Below are 24,444 nucleotides of genomic sequence, written 5' to 3'. Positions count from 1 at the left end.
CATCGGTGGCGGGCCTGCATGGAAGAGAAGGGCTAGATAAAGAGTACAGGTTGAGTTAAACCCCATTGTCTCAGCAATCATATCGAAAGACCAAAATATTGACGGGCTCGTGTCTCCCGAATATCAAACCCTAATTAGATACCATTTTGAGACCAAGACGCCTAAATGTGCCAGTGACCATGCGCTAACCCAGAATAAGTGATACAGTTCCTCCATACTGTAACTCCAGCTACTCTTCCTCGTCATCATCGTCCTGGATGACGCGCCGTCTACGGCTCCTCGAAGCGTCAGCATGACTCGGGCCGTCCTCATCGCCCTCGGCATCCTCGTCCGGCTCGGCAGTCCTCTGGCGCTTGGCCCGCGGTCGCTCGTCCTCCTCCTCTTCATCATCTAGCAGCTCTTCTTCCTCCTCGTCCTCCTCCACCGCCTCACTCTCCTCCTCGCTGTCCACCAAGAACCCATCCTCCATGTCATAGTTATCCGTCCGGCGCGTGCCGCTCGGCAGGTCGTCGTCCGAGTCGTACTCGGGCCGACGGCGCTTCTGTTTGGCACCACCCGGAGCACCGCGCTTCCTCCCGGCTCCCGCACCGCGCCGGCCCTCGAGGTCGCCGACGGACAGCGCACCACCGCCCTTGTACCGGGCCCCGGTGCCGTCGGCGCGGGCGGCGGCCGTCTCGCGGCGGCGCTGCAGTTTGTTGCGTTCCTTCTCGGCCATTTCGGCCTGCTTCTTCAGCAGCTCCGGGTCCTCGTTGGTGACGATGATCATCTCGGAGCCGCGGTCCTTCTTGGCGCCCGCCAGGTCCGCCATCAGCCGCTCCAGCGCGTGGTCCTGTAGTTCCTTGTTCGGGCGCACCGTCGTATTGCTCCGTGAGGTGGCCGACGATGAGCAGAGAGTTAGTTGTTAGATGGGCGGCTGCCGCGTAGTAGTGCGCGTCTTGTACGTCGCGGTAGGGCTTGTTGGGCGGCGGGGCGAGCCGTTTGCTCTGGATCTCGTAGTGTTCATCGCCAATGGCGAGCGTGACGGAGCCGTCGCTCCAGCGATACATGTTGGCGTTGCTCTGGATGCGGCCGGTTTTGGGATCGCGGCGGCACATTATCGAGGGGATCGGGTTCTCGGAGTTGGCGTTTTCGAGGTCCCATTCGCTGGGTTGCCACTCGTCGGCCTTGTATTCCATCGGGTTGAACTTGATGAAATCGGGTACGCGGAGGGTGTGCAACTATGCAATTGTTAGCAAAAAAATGCGCTCAAGGCTTGCTCAACAATCGTGACTTACATCGCCGTCTTTGGAGCGCGGTGTGCGGTGCCGATACAAAGGAACCTCGGAAACCAGCTTCTCGCGGAATTCGCGAGGCTCTTCATCATCGTCCCGGCGCGGCGCGTCTGCCTCGTCGTCTTCCCTATCCGACACAATCTCCCGGTCGCTCACGACATTCTCGATGTCTGAAAGCGCGTCATCGCCGTCATCTCCAAAGAGATCGTCACCTCCCTCGTCGGCAATATCGATGGGTTCTTCGGAGTCGGACATGTTGATTTGGTCCAAGAGATGCGGAAAATGCGTTTGAAGTTGAAGTTAATAATCGGAAGCGCAGTTTGTAGCGTGGGTATTTCGAGGGTATTCAAATTTCCAATCTCGAAAAGCGAGTATCAAATTTGAGTGCCTGGCAAAGCTATGGGAACGAGTCGCGGAGCTTCAAGCAGCGGATGAATGCGCGATTCTCAATGCGCTGCTTCTTCGACTCGAGACCAATGGCACCTCGCTGACTCAGCTGGCATCGACCCCTGTTTCTTTCGATAACGATAAAGAGCGGTGGCGCTGAAACAGCGGGGGTCTGTCGAACGAACACCCAAAGAGTCGGTGGGCCTGGAACCTGGGCTGCAACCCGAACCAATTCACCAGTAACTAAACAATTTCATGACGACCCCGTCCGGGCTAACAGGAAACAGCACTTTTTGGACTATTCCCAGGTCTCCTGTTTGTGCTTCGGGCTCTTTTTCCCTTTTTTTTTTTTTTTTCGCCTATTATCTTTCTCTTAACCCGAAACGAAAATGTCTAACCTTTTCTCTGGAATGTGAGTTTCGGTCCATCATCAGGTCGATTTCATCCACCGCTTCCCCGCAACCCACCAACACCCAACTCCAACACACCATCCACATCGGGCCTACCCATCCAGCCGCCTCAACTCAGCCGTGCATAAGAGTGAGGCAGCCGCTTCTAATGTTCCCCCCATAAGAGCTCTTATTACCTATCTTTGCAGACTGGAGCCAGTGCTACCTTAGTGCTTCCTAACGTCTTTAAATCCTCGGGCGTTCCAAGTTGTGGTTCGATCAGGGGTAGTGACCCTCGCTCGGGACCCCTCTTATTGTTTCACTCAGCATTCCTTGTGAGAACTGTCCGTTCGTCCCAATCCGAAAGCAAAGCTCCTCGCCCATTCAAGCATAAGAATCTACCAGTGTGGTTCGTTGCATTTGGCACAGTGAGTATGTTTGATCAAAAGCAGACCCTGAGATCCCTCATGTCCTTATTGGATGGATGCCAGGCCCTGTCACTTCACCCAGCCCAACGGTCTTCCTCCCTGGTTAATAGCACTGCGGCTAACTGCCGAAACAGTAACGCGCGCTTCCGTGGCCAGAGAAGCCCGAACTCACCGGGCACGAGCTCTCCAACTCCCGAGCATCAATCACTGCCACAAGCGCAGGCGCAAGCACCACCACAGGCACAAGCCCAAACCCACTCGCCAGCCACCCCTACCCAAGGGCACCAAGGACACCAAGGAAGCCACTCTTCCTCCTCCAATCTTGCGGTGAAGCTCCCGCCGCTCCCCACCTCGCCATCGCTTGCTGAGACCATCGGCATGGACCAGGCTAGCGGCATGGTGCCGTCAGCGGAGGACGTTCTTGCCTCCTACCATCTCCCCCAGGCAAAGCCTCTATGGCTAAATGCCAACTATGCCAAGCACATAGTGAAGGGCAACTTCTTGACCCTGAGTGCGAAGCCCAAGACGGTTGAGATGGGAGAGTGGATTGCACATCAAGGTATAGGCGATTCTAGCGGGGTCCTGAAACACGCGGCTAATCGGTATGGCAGTTGTTGATCACTGGAGGATGTTGATCACTTTCATCCGCCTAGTCCACGACAAAGAAGAAGATGGCTCTTCGATCTGCAACTCGAGGAGATGTTCCAAGATGTCAGCGGGCGGGTGAGTCTGTCACCAACCCCCGATCAGGGTTTTCATACTCACTAAGGCAGGAATCACTCATTCACGTGGCTCAACTCCCGTTACCAACCCGTTGAGATTCCGGCCTACGAGTACTTGACGCTCGTCCAGCGGTACATCTCTGGGAAGATTGACGATGGCACTATCTTCCCCACGGACCCGGCTGGAGTCTCATACGCCGACAACCTGGCCTTCTGCACCCCAGCGCCCGAATCAGGCCAGGACTGGGTTGGGAAGCGTAGCGGTTTCCCCCAGAACTTTATGGAGACGTGCCAAACTATCTTCCGCCAGATGTTCCGCGTTTATGCGCACTTGTACTGGTCGCACTTTGACGACATGTTCAGCCTCAATCTCGAGAAGTCGATGAACAGCTGCTTCAGTCACTTCATCCTAACAGCTACCACACTGAATCTACTCAAGAAATCGGATCTCGAGCCCATGCAACCCCTGATCGACCTCTGGGCGGCACTTGGAACGTTCCCTCAGGGGTCTAAGGCTTTCGAGATTGCCAACCTTCAAGTTGGGCAACTACTGGTTCAAAAGGCAGGAGGGCCACCGGCGAATTGATGGGATCGTCGAACGAAAATGCGATGGGGATGGAATAAGGTTATTCTGCATAGCAGGCGAGGGGGGCTAGATGTGTGTCGCGTGGCACAGCCAAGGTGCATTCGGCGGTTTTATAGCAACAGTGTCTAGGACACAGTCAGGTAAATACGGAGCGAATACCCTATGGTCCAAGAATATGGATTCAATTTGGTGGTCTCATTGATTGCCACAGTTATAACGTGGCACATCCCTTAAACCCGCATCTATAATTGATGCTATGCTCACGGTCGTCAAATCAAACGCCCCGCCATCGGGAATAGTGATCATGTATAGACTCTATTCCCTCTTAGGCAGCAAGCTCACTGACCAGATACTCGACAATGGTCGGCTTCCCAGGCTCAAGGATAAACCGTCCCGACCCGACATACACCTTGTTCTCCAGTACGGCGAACTCCCCGCCACCAGTTTCAAACTCGACAACGTTGACTTTTAAGCAAGCACATCAGCATCACGGCCCGCGACATCGAGTGCGTAAAATAGGAGGAAAAGAAGAACAACGCAAAAAAAAAAAAAAGGACAACTCACAAGCATCCCCAAACCCCGTCGTCCCCGCGTCCCCCTCGCCCCTCAACACCGCCCCGACCTCCCCCGTCAAGTCCACCTTGCCGGTGTACTTCAACCGCAGCACCGCGCCCGTCGCCGCGTCGCGCGCCAGCCCCTGCACGTCCAGCCGCGCCTGGGTGCCGTCGGCGCTCACCCGGATGAAGTCGCCGCCGTGCTCGATCGCCGCGCGGATCTGCACTGGGTAGTTGGGTTCGGAGACGATGCTGCCGCCGGTGGAGACGAAGGGCACGAAGACGAGGGCTGAGGAGAGCGTGGATGGGGGGGCGATGGCGACCTGTTTGATTGGGAAGGCGGGTGATTAGTGAGGGTTTGCGGGTGGTGTGGTGTGTTCTGGTTGTTGTTGTTGTTGGGGATGGGGGTGTGGCCAGAGGGAAAGGGGAGGATGCTCTAGGGAGGTGGTTCCCATCTGCTGTCTAAGGGGTTGCTTACTTGGACCGTGAAGGCGGGGATGAGCTTAGGGAAGTTGGCCATGGTGAGGAGTTGCTGGAAGGTGGGTTGCAGTAAGGGTGGTGTGTGATGTGTGAGAAGTGAAAGAAACGGCTGCTAAAGGAGGTGAGTGAGATAGATTATGAGATGGTGATGGCTGTGGAGGTCAAGCACATATATATTCTCACGAGAGGGAGACGTTGGCTAGGAGGGGTCCCGAGTGCGGGAGTGGCCGCCGTAATAGCCCGGCCTCCACTGCTCTCTTGAGCTGTGGTGTACAAGTACCGGAGGTTCCACAAACCCCTCCGCTATCGCCCCATAATCACCTCGGATGATGAGGGATTTGCCATGTTAAATAAAGGTAGGTAACTACTGCGCAGATGATAAATGGTGAGGAATTTGTACTGGGTTTCTCCTCGAGAAGCCTGCTAATGCAATTTACGCATAGTAGGATTCGAAGAATGTAGTTTGTGCGTACCGAGGTCCCGATTGTGTACCTGTATGCTTGGGACACACATATGGCCATACAAGGTGCAAAGAAAGCTCCAATGTGATACGAATACAAATAGACGTACCAACCTCTCTTGCTAACGTTGTGCTTGTAAGGCATAATTAGGGGATGTTGTGGGTGTGGAGACTAGCTACTCCTGACAACTCAAAAGCTCAACAACATGAGACATTCCGAAGTATTCCAATTAAAACAAACTAACTAACTACTGATTTACTTTGACTTGCAATGATTCTATCCTTTCCGGTCTCTGACTCAGTCCGCTCTTCATGAATTCCCACTGTGGAGTCGAACCCCCGCGCAGTGCGGGGAGCTGCGCCGGAGCTAGGCACAGTGCGAAGACCCCCATACCATCCTAAACCAACCAATGAGCAGCCGCATGCTGAATGCAGCATCTGCTTGCCTGGCTGACATCCCATCACCAGGAAGTTGGAACCTTGGCCACCCGAGCCGACCAGCATTTTGTCTTTCAACACCAGAGTTTCCGACAATGCGACCGCCCTCCATCTTTTGCGGACACCACCGACCGCCGACCCTGCCATAATTTTGTGATATCCGCCAGCGACACCGCCCTTTTTGCAGATCCGACAGCCTTGCCTCATCGTTAGGCCGAGCACTCGACCAAGGCCTCGATCTTCACTTTTCAATCCACTCTTGGACGTGGCCCCAATCACACTCGCAGTTCTTCTTGCTTCCTCATCCACTTTATCACCCGTCATTCGATGCCTTGTGGCTCAATCGGGATACCTCAGCAACGGCAGTCGAGTTTGGCCCCCCACGTGCCCGAGAAGCGAGAACGATAACTATCGTTGTTCGTTGAAACAGGACAGGGACCCAGCGAGGCTGATTTGCTAGCCTGCCTAGACCCGCTGTCTTGGTTCCTGGCCCCAATGGACTCGTCAAACCAACAACCACCCCCGGAGATATCCGGCTTGATGTCTCCCCACACACCAAACCCCCCATCCTCGACTGGTCACGGCCCAAGAAGACGCAAAAACCACAGAGGGGGGAAGAAAAAGAAGCAGAGAAGGAAATCATTTGCGCTACCTGCCGATGAGATAGCGCAGGACGGCGACAACGAAGAGGGGCTAGGCGACCCCCCACCGGGCTTCTATACGAGGCCGGGTCGTAACTTCAGCGCCACGAGCATGGAGAGCGAAGCGCTGCTCGACCATCGGTAAGGACCGCCGACCGTGCGCGTGTTGCCCTACCCTTAAGGGCTAATCAGTTGAACTTCAGGGAACAGCCGCCGTTTCTACGACCTAGACGCCCCTCCGTGATGACGACCAGCGCCTCCATCCCGCCTGCGCAACCCACCACAAGACCGAGGGTGGCAACCAGGGTAGATAGCGACGAAGAGGACGAGGGGGCTCCTCTGCTCCCCAGCCCGGCATTTCAGAGGAGCGACACTGTCCCTGGCTATGGAACGGGCGATACTCCGCGAAAGACCGGCCCCACGAGCCGACGCGATTCGAGCATGGCGAGTAGCAGCAAAAAGAGGCGCCTTGGCGATGTCTATAATGTGAACTACCCGCCCTCCGTACCGGGATCGCCCGCTCTCCACGCCACCGACCATATGACCATGAGCTTTGGGGATGTACTGCTACGCGACGACATCGATCACGGCGAGCATTCCACGACTAAGGGGAGCGGGGATGAAGATGAAGACAGACCATCGCCGCTGGGCAGGAGGAAAACCATCGCTCTGCAAGCCCAAGAAGACGTTTGTTTTCCACAAGAAGGCCTCTCCGAACTTGACGAGCCTAGCGTCCGTGATACCGCGTACCGGCCGAGGCCACGAAGACGACGTGGGAAATGGCCCGATCTGTCTATTTTGGATGAATGGAGTAGGTTTGAAAAGGAAGGCCGAAGCGAGGAACGCCGTGCGAAGAGGATCACAGAGCCGCAACTGATCAATGGAAGGCTGAGACCTGTACACCGAGGATGGTTTCAGGCCGAGGAGGCAGCGCCCTATCGCTTCACCTATTTCAACGAAGAATTCCAGAGCACTATCCACAGCCAGTCCATTTCGGAGTTGGTGCAACCGGGGGGAACGTTTCGGGAGCTTTTTGTCCCCGACCCGCCGGTTCTCTCCGATAGCGACGACAGCGACGATGAGGAAGAACCGAACATCGATCTATACCAAGTACTTGGAGGGCAAGGTGGTGATCCACTCATCCCATCGCGACAACCATCGTTAGCGACCACAACCCACGAATCGGAGCGGAAACACTCGACTCATAGTGAAGCCACCAGGGCGGACTCGGGTGGGCATACACCTGCCGGCTTGAAACCTCCAGAAGACCCTTTGAAGTCAGCGCAGAACGGGGACCCGCAAAAACCCCTCAAATACGGAGATCGTCCGGTGTGGTGGCTCGATATTCTCAGTCCGACTGAGGCTGAGATGAAAGTGATCTCTAAAGCCTTCGGGATACACCCGTTGACGGCCGAGGATATCATGATGCAAGAGCAGCGGGAAAAGGTAGAGCTTTTCCGCAACTACTACTTTGTTAACTACCGTTCTTTCGACCAGGACTTGGCCAGCGATAATTTCCTCGAGCCCGTCAACATGTACGTTGTCGTATTCCGGGAATGCGTTCTCAGCTTCCACTTCTCGGTGACGCCGCATCCAGCCAACGTACGGAGGCGCATTCGTCAGCTGCGGGACTATCTTATTCTCTCATCCGACTGGATCTCGTATGCCATCATCGACGACATCACCGATGTCTTCGTGCCACTTATCCAAAACATCGAGGATGAAGTCGACGAAATCGACTACGCCATCCTGCAAATGCATTCGGAGGAAGACCAAGCCATGAGAGAGGAGAAGCGGCGACTCAACGAAAAGTCGGACTCGGCCGAGGTGAAGTCAGCCGAGGCTGGTCGCGACATGCTCCGGCGGGTCGGAGACTGCCGCAAGAAGGTCATGTCGCTCTACCGGCTTCTCAGCAATAAGGCGGACGTGATCAAGGGCTTCGCCAAGCGCTGCAACGAGCACTGGGAGGTGGCGCCACGATCCGAGATCGGCTTGTACCTCGGAGACATTCAGGATCATATTGTGACCATGACTTCGAACCTGAGTCACTACGAGAAGTAAGTTGCTCTGCTGTGCCGGAATACATCTGACAACAAGCTAACCAACGGATTTTACCAGGATCTTGGCTCGCTCTCATGGGAACTACCTCGCCCAGATCAACATCCGCATGAACGAGCGGCAGGAGCAGACCGCCGATGTACTCGGGAAGCTGACGGTGCTGGGCACCATTGTGTTGCCCATGAATATCATCACCGGTCTGTGGGGCATGAACGTGTGGGTACCGGGCCAGGAGTATGAGGGCGACCTCAACTGGTTCATTGCCATCACCGCGGGGTTGCTCTGCTTTGGCCTGGGGTGCTTTATGATTGCGAAGAGGGTGTATAACATTGTTTGAACTTTAGAGGATTGCCTATGTGGGGTCTTTACCCTTGGGGAGGGAGGCTGCATTGCTTGGGCAGGTTGTGTTGAATGCATACATACATATGCCACAGATATAGGTTGCATGGCTACCGAGGCTGTTTGGGTTGGCTAGAATTGCATTATGGCGTTGGAAATGGTGCGTGGATTTGCAATATTGGTTAGCAACGCACGCTGGCAAGCGTGTGTGTATTGACTTTTAATACATACCTAGGTTCAAGAATGATGTCTGACATCGATGGAACGCCTTCACAAGTGCCTCGTTCTCCATTCCTAATATATCGGCTGAAATCATCTTGTTGCTAGAACTCCCTAAACGTGGTCTACGACAAACTAGCGACTGATATCTCATAATCACCGGTCCCAATATCATAGCCCAGCTGTCCGGAAGAATCCCATATATATAGCATTGCATTTGCACCGCGGGCCTTTTTCTACCTAGCCTGCCCCATTTCCGAAACGCCAGAAACAGAAAGAGAAAGAAGAAGAGAAAACGAAACCGCCGGAAGGAAACAGAGCTCCCAACCGCCATGCATGCATGCAATCAATAAGAGACGCGCCAGATTTTCCGCTCTTCTCGCCTATACCACCGCTTTCCCTCGCACGAGGTCTGCCTGCTGCACTCAGCCTGAGCGCTTTAGCGACGGGTCTGCGCGCTGTAGCTCGCGCGCAGCGCCATGATCTGCTGGCGCTCCGCCTCGGGCAGCTGGTCGATGGTCTCCTGCGGCAGCTCCATGACGGCACGCATGAGCGCCTCCGGGTCCTGGCCGGCGGGGGGCTGGGCAGCCGCGGCGGGAGCCGGCATGGCGGGGGGCTGCGCGGCGAGAGGCGGCGGCGCGTAGCCACCAGGCGCGGCGACGGGGGGCGTGCCCGTGGCGGCGGCCGGGCCGGCTGCGGGGGGCATGATGGGGCCGGCACCGGGCTCGAGAACCGAGTTGATGGCGTCGGGCGAGACCAGGCCCATAATCAGCAGGGCTTGGAAGATGGCGTAGCTGAGCTGGGGCGCCTGGGAGAGCAACTCGGTGGCGCGCGCTGGGTCGTTGGTGGCCAGCGTCTTCATCTGCTGCAAGATGTCGAGGAGCTGGGCGGGGGGGAGCGTGTTCAAAGTGCGCGAGATGGCATCGGTGCAGGAGACGCCGGGGGGTAGGTCCTTGCCCTGCGGGAGCGGCGGGAGAGAAGAGCCGCCGCCGCCACCCGGGCCAGCGGCCTGTATCGAAGCGGAGGGGACATTGGCGCCGCTGCCGTTGGCTGTGGCGGGGTTGGAGTAATTGCCACCGCTGGTGCCGGCCTGAGGAGTGCGGTTAGATTGATGGATTCTGGATGAGGATGGGAAGGGAATTGCGGGGAAGAAAGGAAAATACATACTGCGCCATCGCGGTCGCGATTGTCCTCATCGCTGACCGTCTCGTTACTAAAGTCGACGCGCAACTTGCGACCCATGATTTCGTAATCGTTGAGATTTCTGACTGCTGAAGCCGCAGAATCTGAGACAGAGTGCCGTCAGTAATTGATGGATTTTGTAGAAAAAGGAAGAGAAGAGAAGGCTGGTTGTGAAAGAGTGGGAGGGCGTACCGTAGTCAGGGAATTCAGCGAATCCAAACCCTTTGGGTCGACCAGTTTCACGATCGTAAACAAGCCTGAAGTTCAGTACTCTGCCTGCACCACTAAAGATTTCTGTGATTTGCTCCTCCGTTAAGCCTTTCGACGTGGGTCAGCAAAGTTCAGATCGCGGCAACCATGGCACACGTAGCTTACCATACGGAATATTCCCCACGAACACAACCCGAGAGGGTTGTCGGGTCGACATGGTGTGTGAAACTGGGCAATTGCCCTGCAGAACTGCTTGTAACGGCTACTTGATGAAAAATGTAGGGACAATCAAAGTATCGATACGGGGAACGATGGCACGGGGAATGTGCAGTGTTGTGAAGGTCACGTCTGGGGTCGGAAGTGAGCGATGGAGAGATGGAGAACCAACAAAGGCAGCAGGTGATGGATTTATGCCAAAGCAAGTGGGCTAGCGCAACAATTGGGGCTTTCCAAGCGCTCTGTCCCTCTTTAACTCACGTGAGTCCTGCAGTTAGGCCAGTTCTAGGTAGGCAGTGTGGTTTGAATGAGATTGGCGAATTTCTTTAGAGATCAATGATGAATGTTAGGACGAAAAAGAGGTTGAAGGTCGCGTTCCAGTTGATAGTTACATTACACAAACATGACACAATAAGTGCATGTACCATACCGTACGGACAGGGGTTGTTGAAAGGGAACGGTTTTGGCACACGTGAGCGAGTCAAAGGAAACCTCGCAGCGCACGGACCAACTGGCCCTTGAAAGCTTAGGTAGGTACTGAAGCTCTTTCTCCACCAAGCAAACCGAGCTGTGGGTTTGTCGAGAGCCTCAACCATTGACCACCAGCAAAGATGTCGAATCGCAGCCCGTTTGAGGATTACGCCAATCGGATCCGGGCCGCTGCGAAGGCCGGCGGCCGTGGAGGCCCTGGCTTCCCTGGCGGTTTCCCCGGCGGCTCTCCCCGCGGTATTGGTGCCGGTCTTGCCGGTCTTCTTTTATTCGGCGGCGGCGCACTCCTCTTCCAGAACGCCCTATTCAACGTCGATGGTGGTCACAGAGCGATCAAATACCGGAGGTTGAGTGGTGTCAGCAAAGATATCTACGCCGAAGGTGCGACCCGCCACCCCCGCCAATATCGATACCATACCCATGTCGAGAACACAGACTAACCTGACTCTAGGTACCCATTTGATGGTCCCGTGGTTCGAAACACCCATTATCTACGATGTGCGAGCGAAACCGAGAAACGTTTCCTCCCTGACCGGCACGAAGGATCTCCAAATGGTCAACATCACTTGCCGTGTGCTCTCGAGGCCTGATGTGCAGTCCCTCCCCCAGATCTACCGGACCCTCGGCCAGGATTACGATGAGCGTGTCCTCCCCTCGATTGTAAACGAAGTCCTGAAGAGTGTTGTGGCCCAGTTCAACGCCAGCCAACTGATCACCCAAAGAGAGATGGTCGCCAGGCTCGTGCGGGAGAATCTGTCGCGGAGAGCCGCGCGATTCAACATCACCCTGGATGATGTATCCCTGACGGTTAGTTACCAGAATGCGTGGGGTTGCATTGGATTTTGCTAACTAGAAATGCAGCATCTCGCCTTCTCCCCGGAATTCACAGCAGCGGTTGAGGCCAAGCAGGTTGCCCAACAAGAGGCACAGCGCGCCGCCTTCGTCGTCGACAAGGCCCGGCAGGAGAAGCAAGCCATGGTTGTCAAGGCACAGGGTGAGGCCCGGTCCGCCGAGCTCATTGGTGATGCTATCAAGAAGAACAAGGCGTATGTGGAGCTGAAGAAACTGGAGAATGCTCGCACGATTGCCGGGCTTCTGCAAGAGGCAGGCGGCAAGAACAGACTCCTACTCGACGCAGAAGGCTTGGGTCTGAATGTTTTCGACCAGACTGAGAGGAAGTAAGGAAGCGGGAGCGTCTGTTAGGCGCAATGGACAATCTCTACTGTATGTTTAAGGGGATTTGGCGAGCAATCTCCGTGTAACAACATGATGAATCTGGGCTTGTGAAAGTTCAGCTCCTCTCTTCTCAAGGAGCCTTGCTTACTGATATTGACGCTGCATTTGTGCGATAGTTGGGCGATTCCTAGTTACATCGTTAATTAGATTGGCGATCTTGCCTCGGATTTGAGAAGACCCTCGCATGCGCCATGCAGCGTTTCACAACATTTCATTCGTCTAAATGCAGTCGCGACCAACAAATGTTCCTTGAATCATGGTTATAGCCGCAGAGATGGGGGGATTGATTGCGCCCCCGCATTACCACCCACACTTGTTTGGGCGGCGAGGCCAGTATAAAGTAGCCAGAGCCCAGCAAGGCTGAAGCTGTCGAAGATTCTCTGTCGACATCCTCTATGGTAGTTTACTCATCCTCTACAGCCTTAGCAATGCGCCCGGTTCCCCGGCAGGCGACCTCTATCGTCTCCGGTTTTGCTAATCAGGGTCAGGTCGGCGGCCCTGCCTCCCCCAGCAGCACAACAGTAGGATGGGGAGTCGCCACCCCAGCAGTATGCTTTGATGATTGCAGTATGAGATTATATTCTGACCAGGACGTTGATGATGCACCCGAATATTAATTGTTCGTCTATTGTAGATAATGCCCTGCTGGTATTCCAACAAATAGGCGCCGACCCCTCGCTCTGTGACCCTGCAGGGCCGTTTCGAGAATACTCTGAGCAATGCAATAGTTGCCTCGAAGCGAACGGGGTAGATCCTAACGACAATCCCCCGTGGAGCGAGGGCATTGCCTACTGCGACACTAACCCCGTGTCCACCACGTCCACCGTCCATTACACCATTCCGACATCGTGGCTTACAAAATCTACCACCCTGTCAGTAGCCACATTCTCCGGCCTGGTAGAGGGCGGCGTTACAACCGATAAAGTCTACACCGTAGTGGTGGACTTGCTCGTCACCCGATCCGATTGGACGGGCTTTGAGCAAAGCACCAGTTCACGGACAGGAGCTGGAGGCATGGAAACTGGTGACAGTGGTATGGTTATTCGTTTTCTCTTGAATTTGAATTCCGAGGATTGTGATTAACGCAAGGCTGAGCAGCATCCCTTGACTCGAGCAACTCAGGGGATAGCCAGGCATGGATTGCTGGTCCGGTGATCGGGGGAGTGGCAGGTCTCGCTATTCTTATGGGAATCTACTCCTTTTTTGCCCGACGACGGAAACGATCTCAAAACCCGGAAGAAGCGTGGACCGGCAAACCGGAGCTACACGCGGAAGACGTACCGGGGCCGCCAAAGACACCGTTGGAAGTTGACGCCGAACCTCGGCCACCGCAAGAGCTTGAAGGGAGTTACTATACATTCGGCGGTCAACAAACACATTGGGGGGCGGCAGAGCTGACCGCGAATGAGGTTGCTGCGCAGGAGATGGATGTGAAGAGCCCGGGCCACGAGCTGGAAGCACAATCCCCATCTCGTCCACCAGCGGGGAATGTATAGAAAGGGGACCTAAAAGTAATGGAATCGTCCGGCTATTGGAAAGTTAATGACAAAGGTCAAAGGCCGCCTGGCTTTTCCCGGTTGACTGTGAGCTTCGGTCAAAAATGGATGCTTCATAATAACCATGGATAAAGTATGAGGTAATAGTTGATAGGCCTTCAACCTTTTCCCACATAGACCATAAGATCGATTTTTGACCAGTTGACTCCGATGTCCCTGCCGCCGATATCAAGCAAACTGCGAGGCAACGACTTGCATTGACATAGCCCCACTTCTAACCTCACTGCAGTTACCCCACTACCCCTCCTTATCACCTTTCTCACTTCCCAACTTGCACCTCTGCTGCCTTCAGCCTGCTTGCCACCGACCGCCCAGATTCGGACTGCATCCCGACCCCGCCGTGCTTGCAGCTCAAGCTCCAAGCCAGCAAAAAAACCCCTAACCTCAAACTTCATCAACCCCACCACCGCCTCAAAACCAAAAACCAAGTCAACAATCATCGTCCGCCAAGATGCTCATCAAGTATGTCCCGCCGCGGAATGGATGCCGCCTGCCCCGCCACCACCATCCCGCCTATCCTGGAGCAGGGAGCACCCTCCCCCGTTACTGACCGATGAACCACCCCCCAACCGTAGGGTCCGCACGCTTACCGGCAAGGAGATCGAGCTCGACGTCGAGGGGAGCGATCAGGTACTTTTGTCCCGTCCCGGCCCCCTTTCATATATCTATTACATATCTATTTATCTACTGGTGTCGAGATGTTGACCCCCCCCCCCCCCCCCCAAAAAAGGTCTCCAAAATCAAGGACCTCGTCGAGGAGAAGGAGGGTATCCCGCCCGCACAGCAGCGTCTCATTCACGGTGGCAAGCAGATGTGAGTGCGGTGGTTATTTCCAAAGCCCATTCCCCAACTCCCGTACTAAACCCAGAGCCAGGGTCGACGACAAGACGGCGGATGACTACGCCCTAGTCGGCGGGGCCACGCTGCACTTGGTTCTGGCGCTCAGGGGAGGGCTATGAAAGGGAAGAGAGAGGAAACGGTGTGCGTAGCTGATGAGGTTTCGAGTTGAGTCAAGAGGGGAGAGGGGGAATAGAAAGTGATCGGGGATCCTGCTGCCTATTTTACCGACCCGGGCAAGACGGTGCATTAGCGTTTTATATTTTTTGGTACCCTGCTAGGAAAGACAGCGGGAAATAACGGACCTGGTTTGACTGCCTGTGTTGTAGAATGTGGAATGTGTACGCCACCAAGGGAGGAGGTGGGCGTTAGTCTTGTTAGTAGTTCGTTGTTTGGAGCTGCCGATGATGGTTCTAAGCCTGTCTCTCTTCTTCTCACAACGGTGGTTACAAGCTGACAATCCGGGGAGGAACCACAAATAGAAGTCGGTGATATTAGCAATGTGGAACTTCTATATCAATCACCGGCTGCCTGCAAATGTCATGTTTAGAAATTCGAAAATAATTACCCTATCCCACTGGGTTTCAACGTATACCCGTCTGATATCTAGAACCCATGCAACAACCACGGAAATCCCCAATGCTATGACTCTGAGAACCCTGTAGCTGAAATATAACAGCAACATCGCCGAAACAACCTCAGGATCTTTCCGAGAACACCATGCAAGTAAATCAGTGGTCGTAAACCACAACACCAGAAGACCATGAGACCACGAGACCACGACACAATAAAACCATAGACCAGTGAAACCATGAAACTTAACCGTCAAACCACCAAGCCGTAACTCCAAACCATGAACCCTCGCCCTACCCTACCTAAACCACCGAGATCTCAGGGCGACTTTAGCTTCTTCGGGGGTCGTATCATCGCGTAGGCTCCCCCGCCTGTCTGTGCGTGGGTACCGGCTTCCCATTCTCGAACATCGGGTCACCGTCTTCGTCCTTCTTGTGGTGCGGAATCTTATGGTTGTTAGCAACCGCCATCTGGCTCTTATTCGGGGTCAACCCCTGAGGGGTAATCTTGATTTCCGGGTTCTAGTATCGGGGGACGGGGCGGTGAAGCTAGGACTCCGGCGGGGGGTGGCCGCGGGGCGGTTGAGAGAACCCGGTATGAGCGGAAAAGGACCTACGAGGCGGCGCGGCGCTTGGGGCCGCTGCCTTGAGAGCAGACCCGGGGGGCATCTTACGCGGGGCTTGGTTGATGCCCGGCGCTGCCGACAAACCCTTGGGGCGGGGTTTAAGAGGTTGATTGGGGGCCTTGTTAGGCGGCGGTAAGGCAGAAGTAGTTGTTGTTTCGAAACCGCGAGGGCGCTTGGTTGGCTGCTCAGTGTCTATATCCTCAACGATACGGCGGCGCTTGGAAGATTGAGTCGGGGCCGGCTGAGGCGTGGGGCGTGACTTCTGTGGTGATGGGGCAGAAGAAGCTTTTTTCTCCTGTTCAAGGTCTCCAAAAAGATCATCATCATCCGCGTCGCCAAAGAGATCAGCATCATTCGGCAGAGAATCGTTGGGGCCCTCGTCGTCGCTGAAGCTGAGAACATTTTTGGCAGGTCCGGTATTGGGTCGACCCCCATTCTTGATCTGGAGGAGGCGTGACTCGCCCTCCTTGCGGTTCTGGGCACTGCCGGTAGCGTTTGGAGCTGATCTCTGACGCGGCGTTCGAATCATCGGAGGTGGTTCGGGGATTGAGTTGCCACACGCCATTCTGCGGTGGTCGTCGACCATGGCGGGGGGTGGCTTCTTGATCTGATTTGGCCGGACGGGAAGTTGACCCGACGGCGTCGGGCGGTTGAAGCGGAACGCTTCTCGACGAAGTTGAGCTCTGGTGTTGGAGATGAAGCTGTTATCCGAACGTGGCGTATTGAACCCGGATTTGGCCTTGGTTTTGCGTAGCTTTCCGCCTTTCTCTGCTGAGATGATGGTGGAGGCGCGAGACTGCTTCTCTTGGGTGTGTACGGCGAACCCCTGCATCAGCTTCTCGGTAGCAGCAGCGAGCTGCTCATTGTCAAGCTGCTTGTACTTGTTGTAGATCTTGTGCCACGACTTTCGGTTTTGGGGAACGTAATCGTGCCTATTGGCGAGGATGGGGAAGTCCTTCTTGATGATGCGTTTCCAGTGCTTTTCAGTCTCATCGTAGATGTCATAACTGTTAATCTCTATGATGTGAAGCTGCTCGGCTGACTTGACAGCCTGAAGGATCGGGTCGAGGTAGCAAGGAGGGATGTCGCCCAGACTTTGGATCATTTTGACGTTGTCGATTGCCACCTTCAAGCTCATCTCTGCAAGAGATCGAGCACCAAGGGGGACTTCCACAACGAGGCGGGGCCCCAGGGGGGTTTCCACGAGAGTGCGTTGTTGGGCCATTGTGGGCAACTTGAAATGGACGCTGGTTCAGGTTGAAAGAGTTGAGGTTGACAGGTTGATGTCAAGATGAGGTTTGATGATGAGGGCAATGGGAGATGCTTTATTTGCTTAGCAACCGCAGGCTGAGCAATCGGAGATGAATCGATTGATATTTTGGATGACGAGACGAGAGGTGGACAGTGGGACAGGCGATAGGAAAAGCGATGGCCCAATCGCTATAGGTTTATTTTGGGAGCGCCTCCAAATCGGGAGCGAGCTAGTGCGGTATCGATAGCAGTTTTGAGGTGTTGTGCAGTGTACCTAAGCGTCTAGAAGCCGGCTCGAAGATAGCTGAAGGTAGGATGATGGGCTCGAGATGCAGGCGGAGTGTTGGGGGATAATGCCGATGCCTATCAAGTTTCGTAGTGGTCTGCTGATAATCTTCAAGCATTGCTGCGCGGCTCGAGTCACCGGTTCAGGCCACTGAGTTCCGGGAAAATTTCGAGCCCCTCTGTTGAATAGGTGCCCAGGTATCCAAGTGCTCCTCAGAGTGAAGATTTGGGTCGTTAAGGGCAGTCCTGCTATAAAGAGGCTGCGCCGGTATGCATTCAAAGGCTCTTTCCGAATAGATGCTGCCCTGTTACGGTGAGTTTAATCTGTAGCGCACTGTAAGTTATGAGCCGATAAAGACATCGCAAGAGTACCTTAGTTGCACAGTGTTATGGAAAGTGTCAGTTGGGATGGCAAGAGCATGTGAGGTTCTTGGTGTGGTTGCCACTAGAGGCCTTATCGCACTGTGCGAATCTCAGCCCTTTGTCTGCGTCATCTCATGCGTGTGTCATTGCAGCTCAATGTATTGGATACTGTGGAACACACTGTGTGTCATGGTTCCGCCCCACACCCGTGTGCGGCTCAAGCAGGGGTTGGATTAATCGAGAACTGTACTCCATTCCCAAGATATCTGTCTCTGAACATCAAATGCCAGAAATTACCATTCGAGATTCCTTGCCCGCCTAATCCGAATCTCGATTTTCCCGCTCTACCAATAATTTGTGATTCTACGACAATAGCGGCCACAAGATGGCATCCTGGGGCCTTCTCGACGACAAGGAGGAAACCGAGCTGCACAAGTCCCGGCTTCTCAACGTGGAAGAGAAACCATTCAAACGTATCACCAAGCGCCTCAACACCCTCCACTCCCTTACAATCGCACGAGCTCGACAAGCGCCGACCCCACCCCCGGAAACAAACGGCACTCCCAGTCAGCAATCACTCCAAGCCACCCCCAGCCAACAACAACAACAACAACAACGCGATGGCACCCCAGCCCCAAGCGCCGACAGCGCGTCGACCGACCTCGCGCAGCTCAAGGAGGACGTGACGATTGACTTCGCGGCCTTTGACAGCAGCATCGCGCGGCTGCAGTTCCTACTGACGGCCAACGAGCGCGAGCGCGAGCGGTACGCGGCGGAGCGGGAGCGCATCGTGGCGGCGTCGCAGTCGGTCCGGGACAACACGGCCCAGCTGCGGGTGCAGCTGGAGCAGGCGCGCGAGACGCTGGCGCAGCGGCGCGAGTTCGACGCGCTCGCTGACGCCATCACCAGCAACGCGTCCCTGCGCCCGCGCGCCGAGCAGACCGCCAACCTGCGCAAGCTGCGCGACGAGATTGCGGAGCTCGAGGCCGAGAGGGAGGCCTATGGTGTTACCTGGCACGAGCGTAGGGAGCAGTTTGCCAGGATCATGGACGAGAGCATGCGGCTGAGGAGGCTGATTCGCGACGAGAAGGAGGAGGTCGAGAGGAGGGAGGGGATGGATGACGACGAGGCGGGGGGTACACCGCGGCCCTCGGGGATGGGGAGTCGGGAGGGATCGCCCAGACCCGAGGGCGGGTTGGCCCCGAAGAGTGGCGCTGAGAGTGATGCTGTGGGTACACCCCGACCAGTGTCTGCTGGCGGCCGGACGCCGGCGAGAGATAGCCCTGCGCCGGGTCTGGACAGTCAATCGTTTCTGGCCAAGCGAGCGACAGCCACGGACGCGAGCTTTTCACAAGTTGGCAGTCAGATGGGTAGCCGGATGGGCAGTCGTGAGGGTTCTGTCGAGAGGGAAACCCAGGGCGAAGCCGAGGGGGGAGAGGATGTTGAGATGGGCGAGCCGGAGGATGCGAAAGATGCTGGATCAGAACCTGATAGTCCCCTGACTCCGCCTCCTGCCGATGACACGCCGCAGATCGTAGTCAACGGGGAGGGAGAGAGTATGGACACAACGTAGTCCGTTAAATACTGTCGGCGCATCGCTTACGCAGGCCGTAATTTAATCTTGGGACATCTAGTCCTTGGCCTATGAATGTACAGATATGGCACTTCCGGGCATTTGTCAGTGTGATGTAAGCTACCCAAGTAGGCCATTATCTGACATCGGTATCCCTCAATGCCAGCGAACATGTACTCCGTCATATTGTATCAACACACGCAGAAAAGTATGCGTCGAGTTTAAGACTGCTCTGCCTTCTCGACAGCCTTTTGACCCGTCTCCAGCGCCTCCTTTGCTTTCTTTAGCTCCTCCTCAGGACCGGTACCATCACTCTCCGAAATGGCAATCTGCTCCTCGAGCTTGTCCACCGCGTCCGAGATGCGCTGCCTCAACGGCTCGAATACTGCCTTGGTCTCCTCCAGGGCGGTTTTCTAGATGGAGGGTTAGGGTTGGTATGGGTGTGTTTGCAATGGGTGACCCACCTCCTGCTTCAGAATGTACTCGGCGTTGGTATCCAGGTCGGGGCTGTTGCTCTCGATATCCTCCTCTAGCTTCTTGATGCGCTTCTCTTGGCTGGCCTGCTCCTTGTGGTAATAGGATTCTTCCTTGACGAGGCGGTTGACTGCCTGCGTCGCGATGGCGAGGGGCGTTGGGGGAGCCATCTTGGGAGGTTGCTGTGCCGAGTTTGTGGATTCTGGGGCTGGCCGAGGACCTTATGAAGGTCTATGTATTCCTCAATTATGGTTGCCTGGATGGTGTCGTCCAGTGAGCAAGCTCTGAATCCTGATGTGCTTGTTGTGTTGTTGACTTGGAGGTGGGGTTGGCGGGGTAAAAATTAGGTGACAGCCGCGATATCGTTCTTGGTACGAATAGGGACATTACCACAGGCAAGAAATGGGTTGCCTGAATCTACATCAATCTACATATGTGACGGCCTAAATTACTCATCCATGTGTCGGCGCCCAAACAGTTTGCACATATTCAAACAAACCAACCCTGTGTCCTTTGTGGTTTGCTCCAGCCAAACGCGCTAGACATTCTCCCCGCGTTTCAAACATCCAGGATAATCGTGGCTTGATCGTGGCTTTTAGCAACACACAAGGCACCAGAACATTCGAACCCCCACACCTGTGGCTGCTGTTACATGACATCCCTTCCAGGGCCACTTTGACGTCCGACAAGAACGACACCAACAAAACATGGCCAGAAACCAGGCCTTATCTCGAACCAACAGCGGACCGACAGCCGGGGCCGCGCCGACTCCCGGGAGTCCCGTCCTCCGGCCTGCCGTACCCCGAAGAAACTCCGTCCTTTCTAGGCATTGAGTGTCCACAAGACGGGGAATCCGATCGTGAACACGGTTCTGTCGGCTCTTGGATTGAACTTTGATTGGTTCCCTGTGCGCTGGGAGAGTCGGCAACGGCCTTCCAAGGCTGACCTGCAGAGCCGAGTCGGAGGTAAGAGGGTTCGGCGGGGTTCGATGCGCCTGGACCAAGGGGGATTAGACGTTGGGACCGCAATTGGGGCGCGGCTGTGGGCGACCACTTGTCAGCAGCCACTCCACCCACCTAACGAAAGCCGCCGAGAGGCGATTTGTTTGAATTGGACACGTCGTCCAGTGCACATGGGCCCGGAACGGTTGGAAGGCTGAATCTGTTTCAAATCTCCATTCCACTCGCTTTTGTCATTTTTCTTTCCTCAAGAAGGCCTGTTGTTGCCTTGCTTTGTCTATGTTATCCTCACAATTGCATTAGTTTTCTTTGCATCGGAGGATCTTTTCACGGTGAATAGGTAACTATTCAGGGTTTCCTCAATCTCGGCTTCCCGTTCCCTGCCTGCAGCTCTTCATAGATATCCGAGACGCCCCGCTGCCACCCTGGGGCCGGCAACGCCTGCAGCATGGAAAACGCCTTCGCGAAGTCGATTGACGAAGTGCTTGGCACGCTCGGTGTGAGCAAAGCGACTGGGTTAACCAACGAGCAAGTCTCGAAGTCTCGAGCCAAGCACGGGAAGAATGGTATGTGGCGCCTATCGAGCCCCGGTTCCGTCTCCCTCTCCTTCGTCGCTAACATCTTCCTGGACAGCGATCGCCGAAGAACCACCTACCCCTCTCTGGGAACTCATTCTCGAACAATTCAAGGACCAGCTAGTCCTCATCCTTCTCGGTTCCGCTGCTATCTCGTTTGTGTTGGCACTTTTCGAAGACGAAGGGGGTTGGAGCGCGTTCGTCGACCCGGCCGTCATCCTCACCATCTTGGTACTCAATGCTGTTGTTGGAGTCTCGCAAGAGAGCAGTGCCGAAAAGGCCATTGCTGCTCTGCAGGAGTATTCGGCCAACGAGGCCAACGTCGTTCGCAATGGTCAGATTCACCGGATTAAGGCCGAGGAGCTTGTGCCCGGCGATATCGTAGACGTCGCCGTTGGCGCGCGCATCCCCGCCGATTGCCGTCTTGTCACAATCGAGAGCAACAGTTTCGCCGTCGACCAGGCCATCTTGACTGGAGAAAGTGAGAGCGTTGGCAAGGACTGCCGGGCTGTTATCAGTGACGATCGGGCGGTGCTTCAGGACCAAATCAACATGCTCTTCTCGGGAACGACTGTCGTGACCGGCCACGCTAAGGCTGTGGTGGTTTTGACTGGTTCGAAGACGGCCATTGGCGACATTCACGAGAGCATCACCGCTCAGATCTCGGAGCCAACCCCGCTGAAACAGAAGTTGAACGACTTTGGCGACCAGCTTGCCAAGGTTATCACTGTCATTTGTGTCCTCGTCTGGCTTATCAACATCCCTCACTTCAACGACGCGAACCACGGAAACTGGACTAAGGGCGCCATCTACTACCTGAAGATCGCCGTTTCTCTTGGTGTTGCCGCAATCCCCGAGGGTCTTGCCGTTGTTATCACCACTTGCCTCGCCCTCGGAACCCGCAAGATGGCTGCCAAGAACGCCGTGGTCAGGAGCTTGCCGTCCGTCGAGACTCTCGGAAGCTGCAGCGTTATCTGCTCCGACAAGACCGGCACCCTCACCACGAACCAAATGAGTGTTAGCAAGATCGTCTATCTCAACAACCAGGGCACCGACCTCGAGGAGCTCGACGTCGAAGGCACGACTTTCGAACCCAAGGGTGACATCAAATTCCAGGGCAAGGTGCTCCGGGACCTCAGCCAGGAGTCTACAACGGTTCTTCAGATGACCGAAGTCGCTGCCTTGTGCAATGACGCCCGGCTCGACTACCACCCTCTTACGGCAACCTACTCCAACGTTGGCGAACCCACCGAAGGCGCTCTGCGTGTTATGGTCGAGAAGGTTGGCCCTTGCGCGCCTTTGAACAGCCAGGGTCAGGACTGTGTCCACTACGCCAGCTCCTGGTACGAAAAGCAATACAAGCGGCTTGCAACCTATGAGTTCTCGCGCGACCGCAAGAGCATGTCAGTCCTGGTTCAGAATGGTAGCCAACAGAACCTCTTCGTCAAGGGTGCTCCTGAGTCTATCATCGAACGCTGCACCCATACTGTGCTCGGACGTGACGGGAAGCGGGTTCCCCTAGACCGCAAGCTCACCGATCTGCTCCTGAAGGAAGTCGTCGTTTACGGCAACAAGGGTCTTCGTGTCATTGCTCTAGCCCGTCGTGAGAACGTCAATGGCGACCCCCTTCTCCACAAGGCCAAGTCCACCGCCGAGTACGCCGCTCTGGAGCAGAACCTCACCCTTATTGGTCTGGTCGGTATGTTGGACCCCCCTCGCCCGGAGGTGCCTGCTGCCATCCAAAAGTGCAAGGATGCCGGTATCCGCGTTATTGTCGTCACTGGTGACAACCGCAACACAGCTGAGACCATCTGCCGTCAGATTGGAGTCTTTGGCCCCAAGGAGGATTTGGCCGGCAAGAGTTTCACGGGCCGCGAGTTCGACAACCTCAGCCCCAGCGAGCAGCTGGAGGCGGCCAAGAATGCCTCGCTGTTCTCTCGTGTCGAGCCTACTCACAAGTCGAAGCTTGTTGACCTGCTCCAGTCCCTCGGTGAGGTCGTTGCCATGACTGGTGACGGTGTCAACGATGCGCCCGCTCTCAAGAAGGCTGACATCGGTGTGGCTATGGGTTCTGGCACTGATGTGTCCAAGCTCGCGGCCGACATGGTTCTGGCCGATGACAACTTCGCTACCATTGGTGTCGCCATTGAGGAGGGCCGCTCCATCTACAACAACACCCAACAGTTCATTCGCTACCTGATCTCGTCCAACATTGGCGAGGTTGTCTCCATCTTCCTGACGGCCGCACTGGGCATGCCTGAGGCTCTTATCCCCGTTCAGCTTCTCTGGGTCAACCTGGTCACTGACGGTCTCCCGGCCACCGCTCTCTCGTTCAACCCGCCTGACCATGACATCATGAAGCGGAAGCCGAGAAAACGCGATGAGGCCCTGATCGGCGGCTGGCTGTTCTTCCGGTACATGGTCATCGGCACCTACGTCGGCCTCGCCACGGTTGCGGGTTACGCCTGGTGGTTCATGTTCCACTCGGAGGGACCCCAGATCACATTCTACCAGCTGTCGCACTTCCACCGCTGCTCGACCGAGTTTCCCGAGATCGGCTGCGAGATGTTCACCAACGATATGGCCAAGTCTGGCTCCACCGTCTCGCTCTCCATCCTGGTCGTCATCGAGATGTTCAACGCCGTCAACGCCCTCTCGTCGAGCGAGTCGCTCCTGACCCTCCCCGTGTGGGAGAACATGATGCTCGTGTACGCCATTACCCTGTCGATGGCGCTTCACTTCGCCCTGTTGTACATTCCGTTCCTCCAGTCGCTGTTCTCCATTCTCCCTCTCAACTGGACCGAATGGAAGGCAGTGTTGTACATTAGCGCGCCTGTTGTGTAAGTACCCTACAGTCTCTGATCTTGTTGAAACATTGCTAACGCCTCTCAGTCTCATCGATGAAGGTCTCAAGCTTATTGAGCGGGCATTCTTCGTTCAAAGCTCGACCCGCAGGTTGCCAAAGGCGAAGAAGGACCAATAGAGTGGAGGCAGGCGTACATAGATACGTAGACCTGTATAGTACTAGTACATAATCCAACATGGCTGCGCAAGCAGCCAATGCAGAA

The 24,444-nt window shown here is 55.5% G+C and overlaps 11 protein-coding genes across 11 annotated transcripts, besides 2 other annotated features; 6 read left to right on the top strand and 5 right to left on the bottom strand.

The window, feature by feature from the left end:
* Window positions 1-229: 229 nt before the first annotated feature.
* On the bottom strand, window positions 230-1,526 carry CHGG_01588 (uncharacterized protein; the record flags this gene model as incomplete). Its single annotated transcript, XM_001220808.1, has 3 exons — window positions 230-829; window positions 942-1,217; window positions 1,275-1,526. The coding sequence occupies 3 exons, from the start codon at window positions 1,524-1,526 to the stop codon at window positions 230-232; spliced, it is 1,128 nt and encodes a 375-aa protein (XP_001220809.1).
* Window positions 1,527-2,047: 521 nt separating this feature from the next.
* On the top strand, window positions 2,048-3,783 carry CHGG_01587 (uncharacterized protein; the record flags this gene model as incomplete). The annotated part of the gene is made up of 4 exons (XM_001220807.1): window positions 2,048-2,070; window positions 2,610-3,077; window positions 3,129-3,198; window positions 3,295-3,783. 4 exons carry the CDS (start codon window positions 2,048-2,050, stop codon window positions 3,781-3,783), a joined length of 1,050 nt encoding a protein of 349 aa, XP_001220808.1.
* A 325-nt stretch (window positions 3,784-4,108) lies between these two features.
* Window positions 4,109-4,857, bottom strand: CHGG_01586 (uncharacterized protein; the record flags this gene model as incomplete). The annotated part of the gene is made up of 3 exons (XM_001220806.1): window positions 4,109-4,248; window positions 4,348-4,660; window positions 4,816-4,857. The coding sequence occupies 3 exons, from the start codon at window positions 4,855-4,857 to the stop codon at window positions 4,109-4,111; spliced, it is 495 nt and encodes a 164-aa protein (XP_001220807.1).
* A 1,611-nt stretch (window positions 4,858-6,468) lies between these two features.
* Window positions 6,469-6,497: a sequence feature (Short protein (CHGG_01585, EAQ93350.1) was converted to a misc_feature.).
* Window positions 6,498-6,566: 69 nt separating this feature from the next.
* Window positions 6,567-6,600: a sequence feature (Short protein (CHGG_01585, EAQ93350.1) was converted to a misc_feature.).
* Window positions 6,601-7,724: 1,124 nt separating this feature from the next.
* Window positions 7,725-9,007, top strand: CHGG_01584 (uncharacterized protein; the record flags this gene model as incomplete). Its single annotated transcript, XM_001220804.1, has 3 exons — window positions 7,725-8,413; window positions 8,475-8,735; window positions 8,989-9,007. 3 exons carry the CDS (start codon window positions 7,725-7,727, stop codon window positions 9,005-9,007), a joined length of 969 nt encoding a protein of 322 aa, XP_001220805.1.
* Window positions 9,008-9,411: 404 nt separating this feature from the next.
* CHGG_01583 (uncharacterized protein) lies at window positions 9,412-10,581 on the bottom strand (the record flags this gene model as incomplete). Its single annotated transcript, XM_001220803.1, has 4 exons — window positions 9,412-10,062; window positions 10,140-10,258; window positions 10,347-10,472; window positions 10,530-10,581. The coding sequence occupies 4 exons, from the start codon at window positions 10,579-10,581 to the stop codon at window positions 9,412-9,414; spliced, it is 948 nt and encodes a 315-aa protein (XP_001220804.1).
* Window positions 10,582-11,191: 610 nt separating this feature from the next.
* Window positions 11,192-12,251, top strand: CHGG_01582 (uncharacterized protein; the record flags this gene model as incomplete). The annotated part of the gene is made up of 3 exons (XM_001220802.1): window positions 11,192-11,450; window positions 11,521-11,876; window positions 11,931-12,251. 3 exons carry the CDS (start codon window positions 11,192-11,194, stop codon window positions 12,249-12,251), a joined length of 936 nt encoding a protein of 311 aa, XP_001220803.1.
* Window positions 12,252-14,344: 2,093 nt separating this feature from the next.
* CHGG_01581 (uncharacterized protein) lies at window positions 14,345-14,820 on the top strand (the record flags this gene model as incomplete). Its single annotated transcript, XM_001220801.1, has 3 exons — window positions 14,345-14,491; window positions 14,592-14,674; window positions 14,736-14,820. 3 exons carry the CDS (start codon window positions 14,345-14,347, stop codon window positions 14,818-14,820), a joined length of 315 nt encoding a protein of 104 aa, XP_001220802.1.
* Window positions 14,821-15,819: 999 nt separating this feature from the next.
* Window positions 15,820-17,121, bottom strand: CHGG_01580 (uncharacterized protein; the record flags this gene model as incomplete). The annotated part of the gene is made up of 1 exon (XM_001220800.1): window positions 15,820-17,121. The coding sequence occupies one exon, from the start codon at window positions 17,119-17,121 to the stop codon at window positions 15,820-15,822; it is 1,302 nt and encodes a 433-aa protein (XP_001220801.1).
* Window positions 17,122-18,180: 1,059 nt separating this feature from the next.
* CHGG_01579 (uncharacterized protein) lies at window positions 18,181-19,368 on the top strand (the record flags this gene model as incomplete). The annotated part of the gene is made up of 1 exon (XM_001220799.1): window positions 18,181-19,368. One exon carries the CDS (start codon window positions 18,181-18,183, stop codon window positions 19,366-19,368), a length of 1,188 nt encoding a protein of 395 aa, XP_001220800.1.
* A 221-nt stretch (window positions 19,369-19,589) lies between these two features.
* Window positions 19,590-20,012, bottom strand: CHGG_01578 (uncharacterized protein; the record flags this gene model as incomplete). The annotated part of the gene is made up of 2 exons (XM_001220798.1): window positions 19,590-19,781; window positions 19,833-20,012. 2 exons carry the CDS (start codon window positions 20,010-20,012, stop codon window positions 19,590-19,592), a joined length of 372 nt encoding a protein of 123 aa, XP_001220799.1.
* A 1,237-nt stretch (window positions 20,013-21,249) lies between these two features.
* On the top strand, window positions 21,250-24,359 carry CHGG_01577 (uncharacterized protein; the record flags this gene model as incomplete). The annotated part of the gene is made up of 3 exons (XM_001220797.1): window positions 21,250-21,367; window positions 21,435-24,216; window positions 24,269-24,359. 3 exons carry the CDS (start codon window positions 21,250-21,252, stop codon window positions 24,357-24,359), a joined length of 2,991 nt encoding a protein of 996 aa, XP_001220798.1.
* Between the last annotated feature and the right edge of the window lie 85 nt (window positions 24,360-24,444).

Source organism: Chaetomium globosum, genomic scaffold (assembly GCF_000143365.1).
Source record: "Chaetomium globosum CBS 148.51 scaffold_1 genomic scaffold, whole genome shotgun sequence".
NCBI lineage: Eukaryota > Fungi > Ascomycota > Sordariomycetes > Sordariales > Chaetomiaceae > Chaetomium > Chaetomium globosum.
Note: the sequence above shows the minus strand (reverse complement) of the source record. Positions and strands in the feature narration are given on the sequence as shown.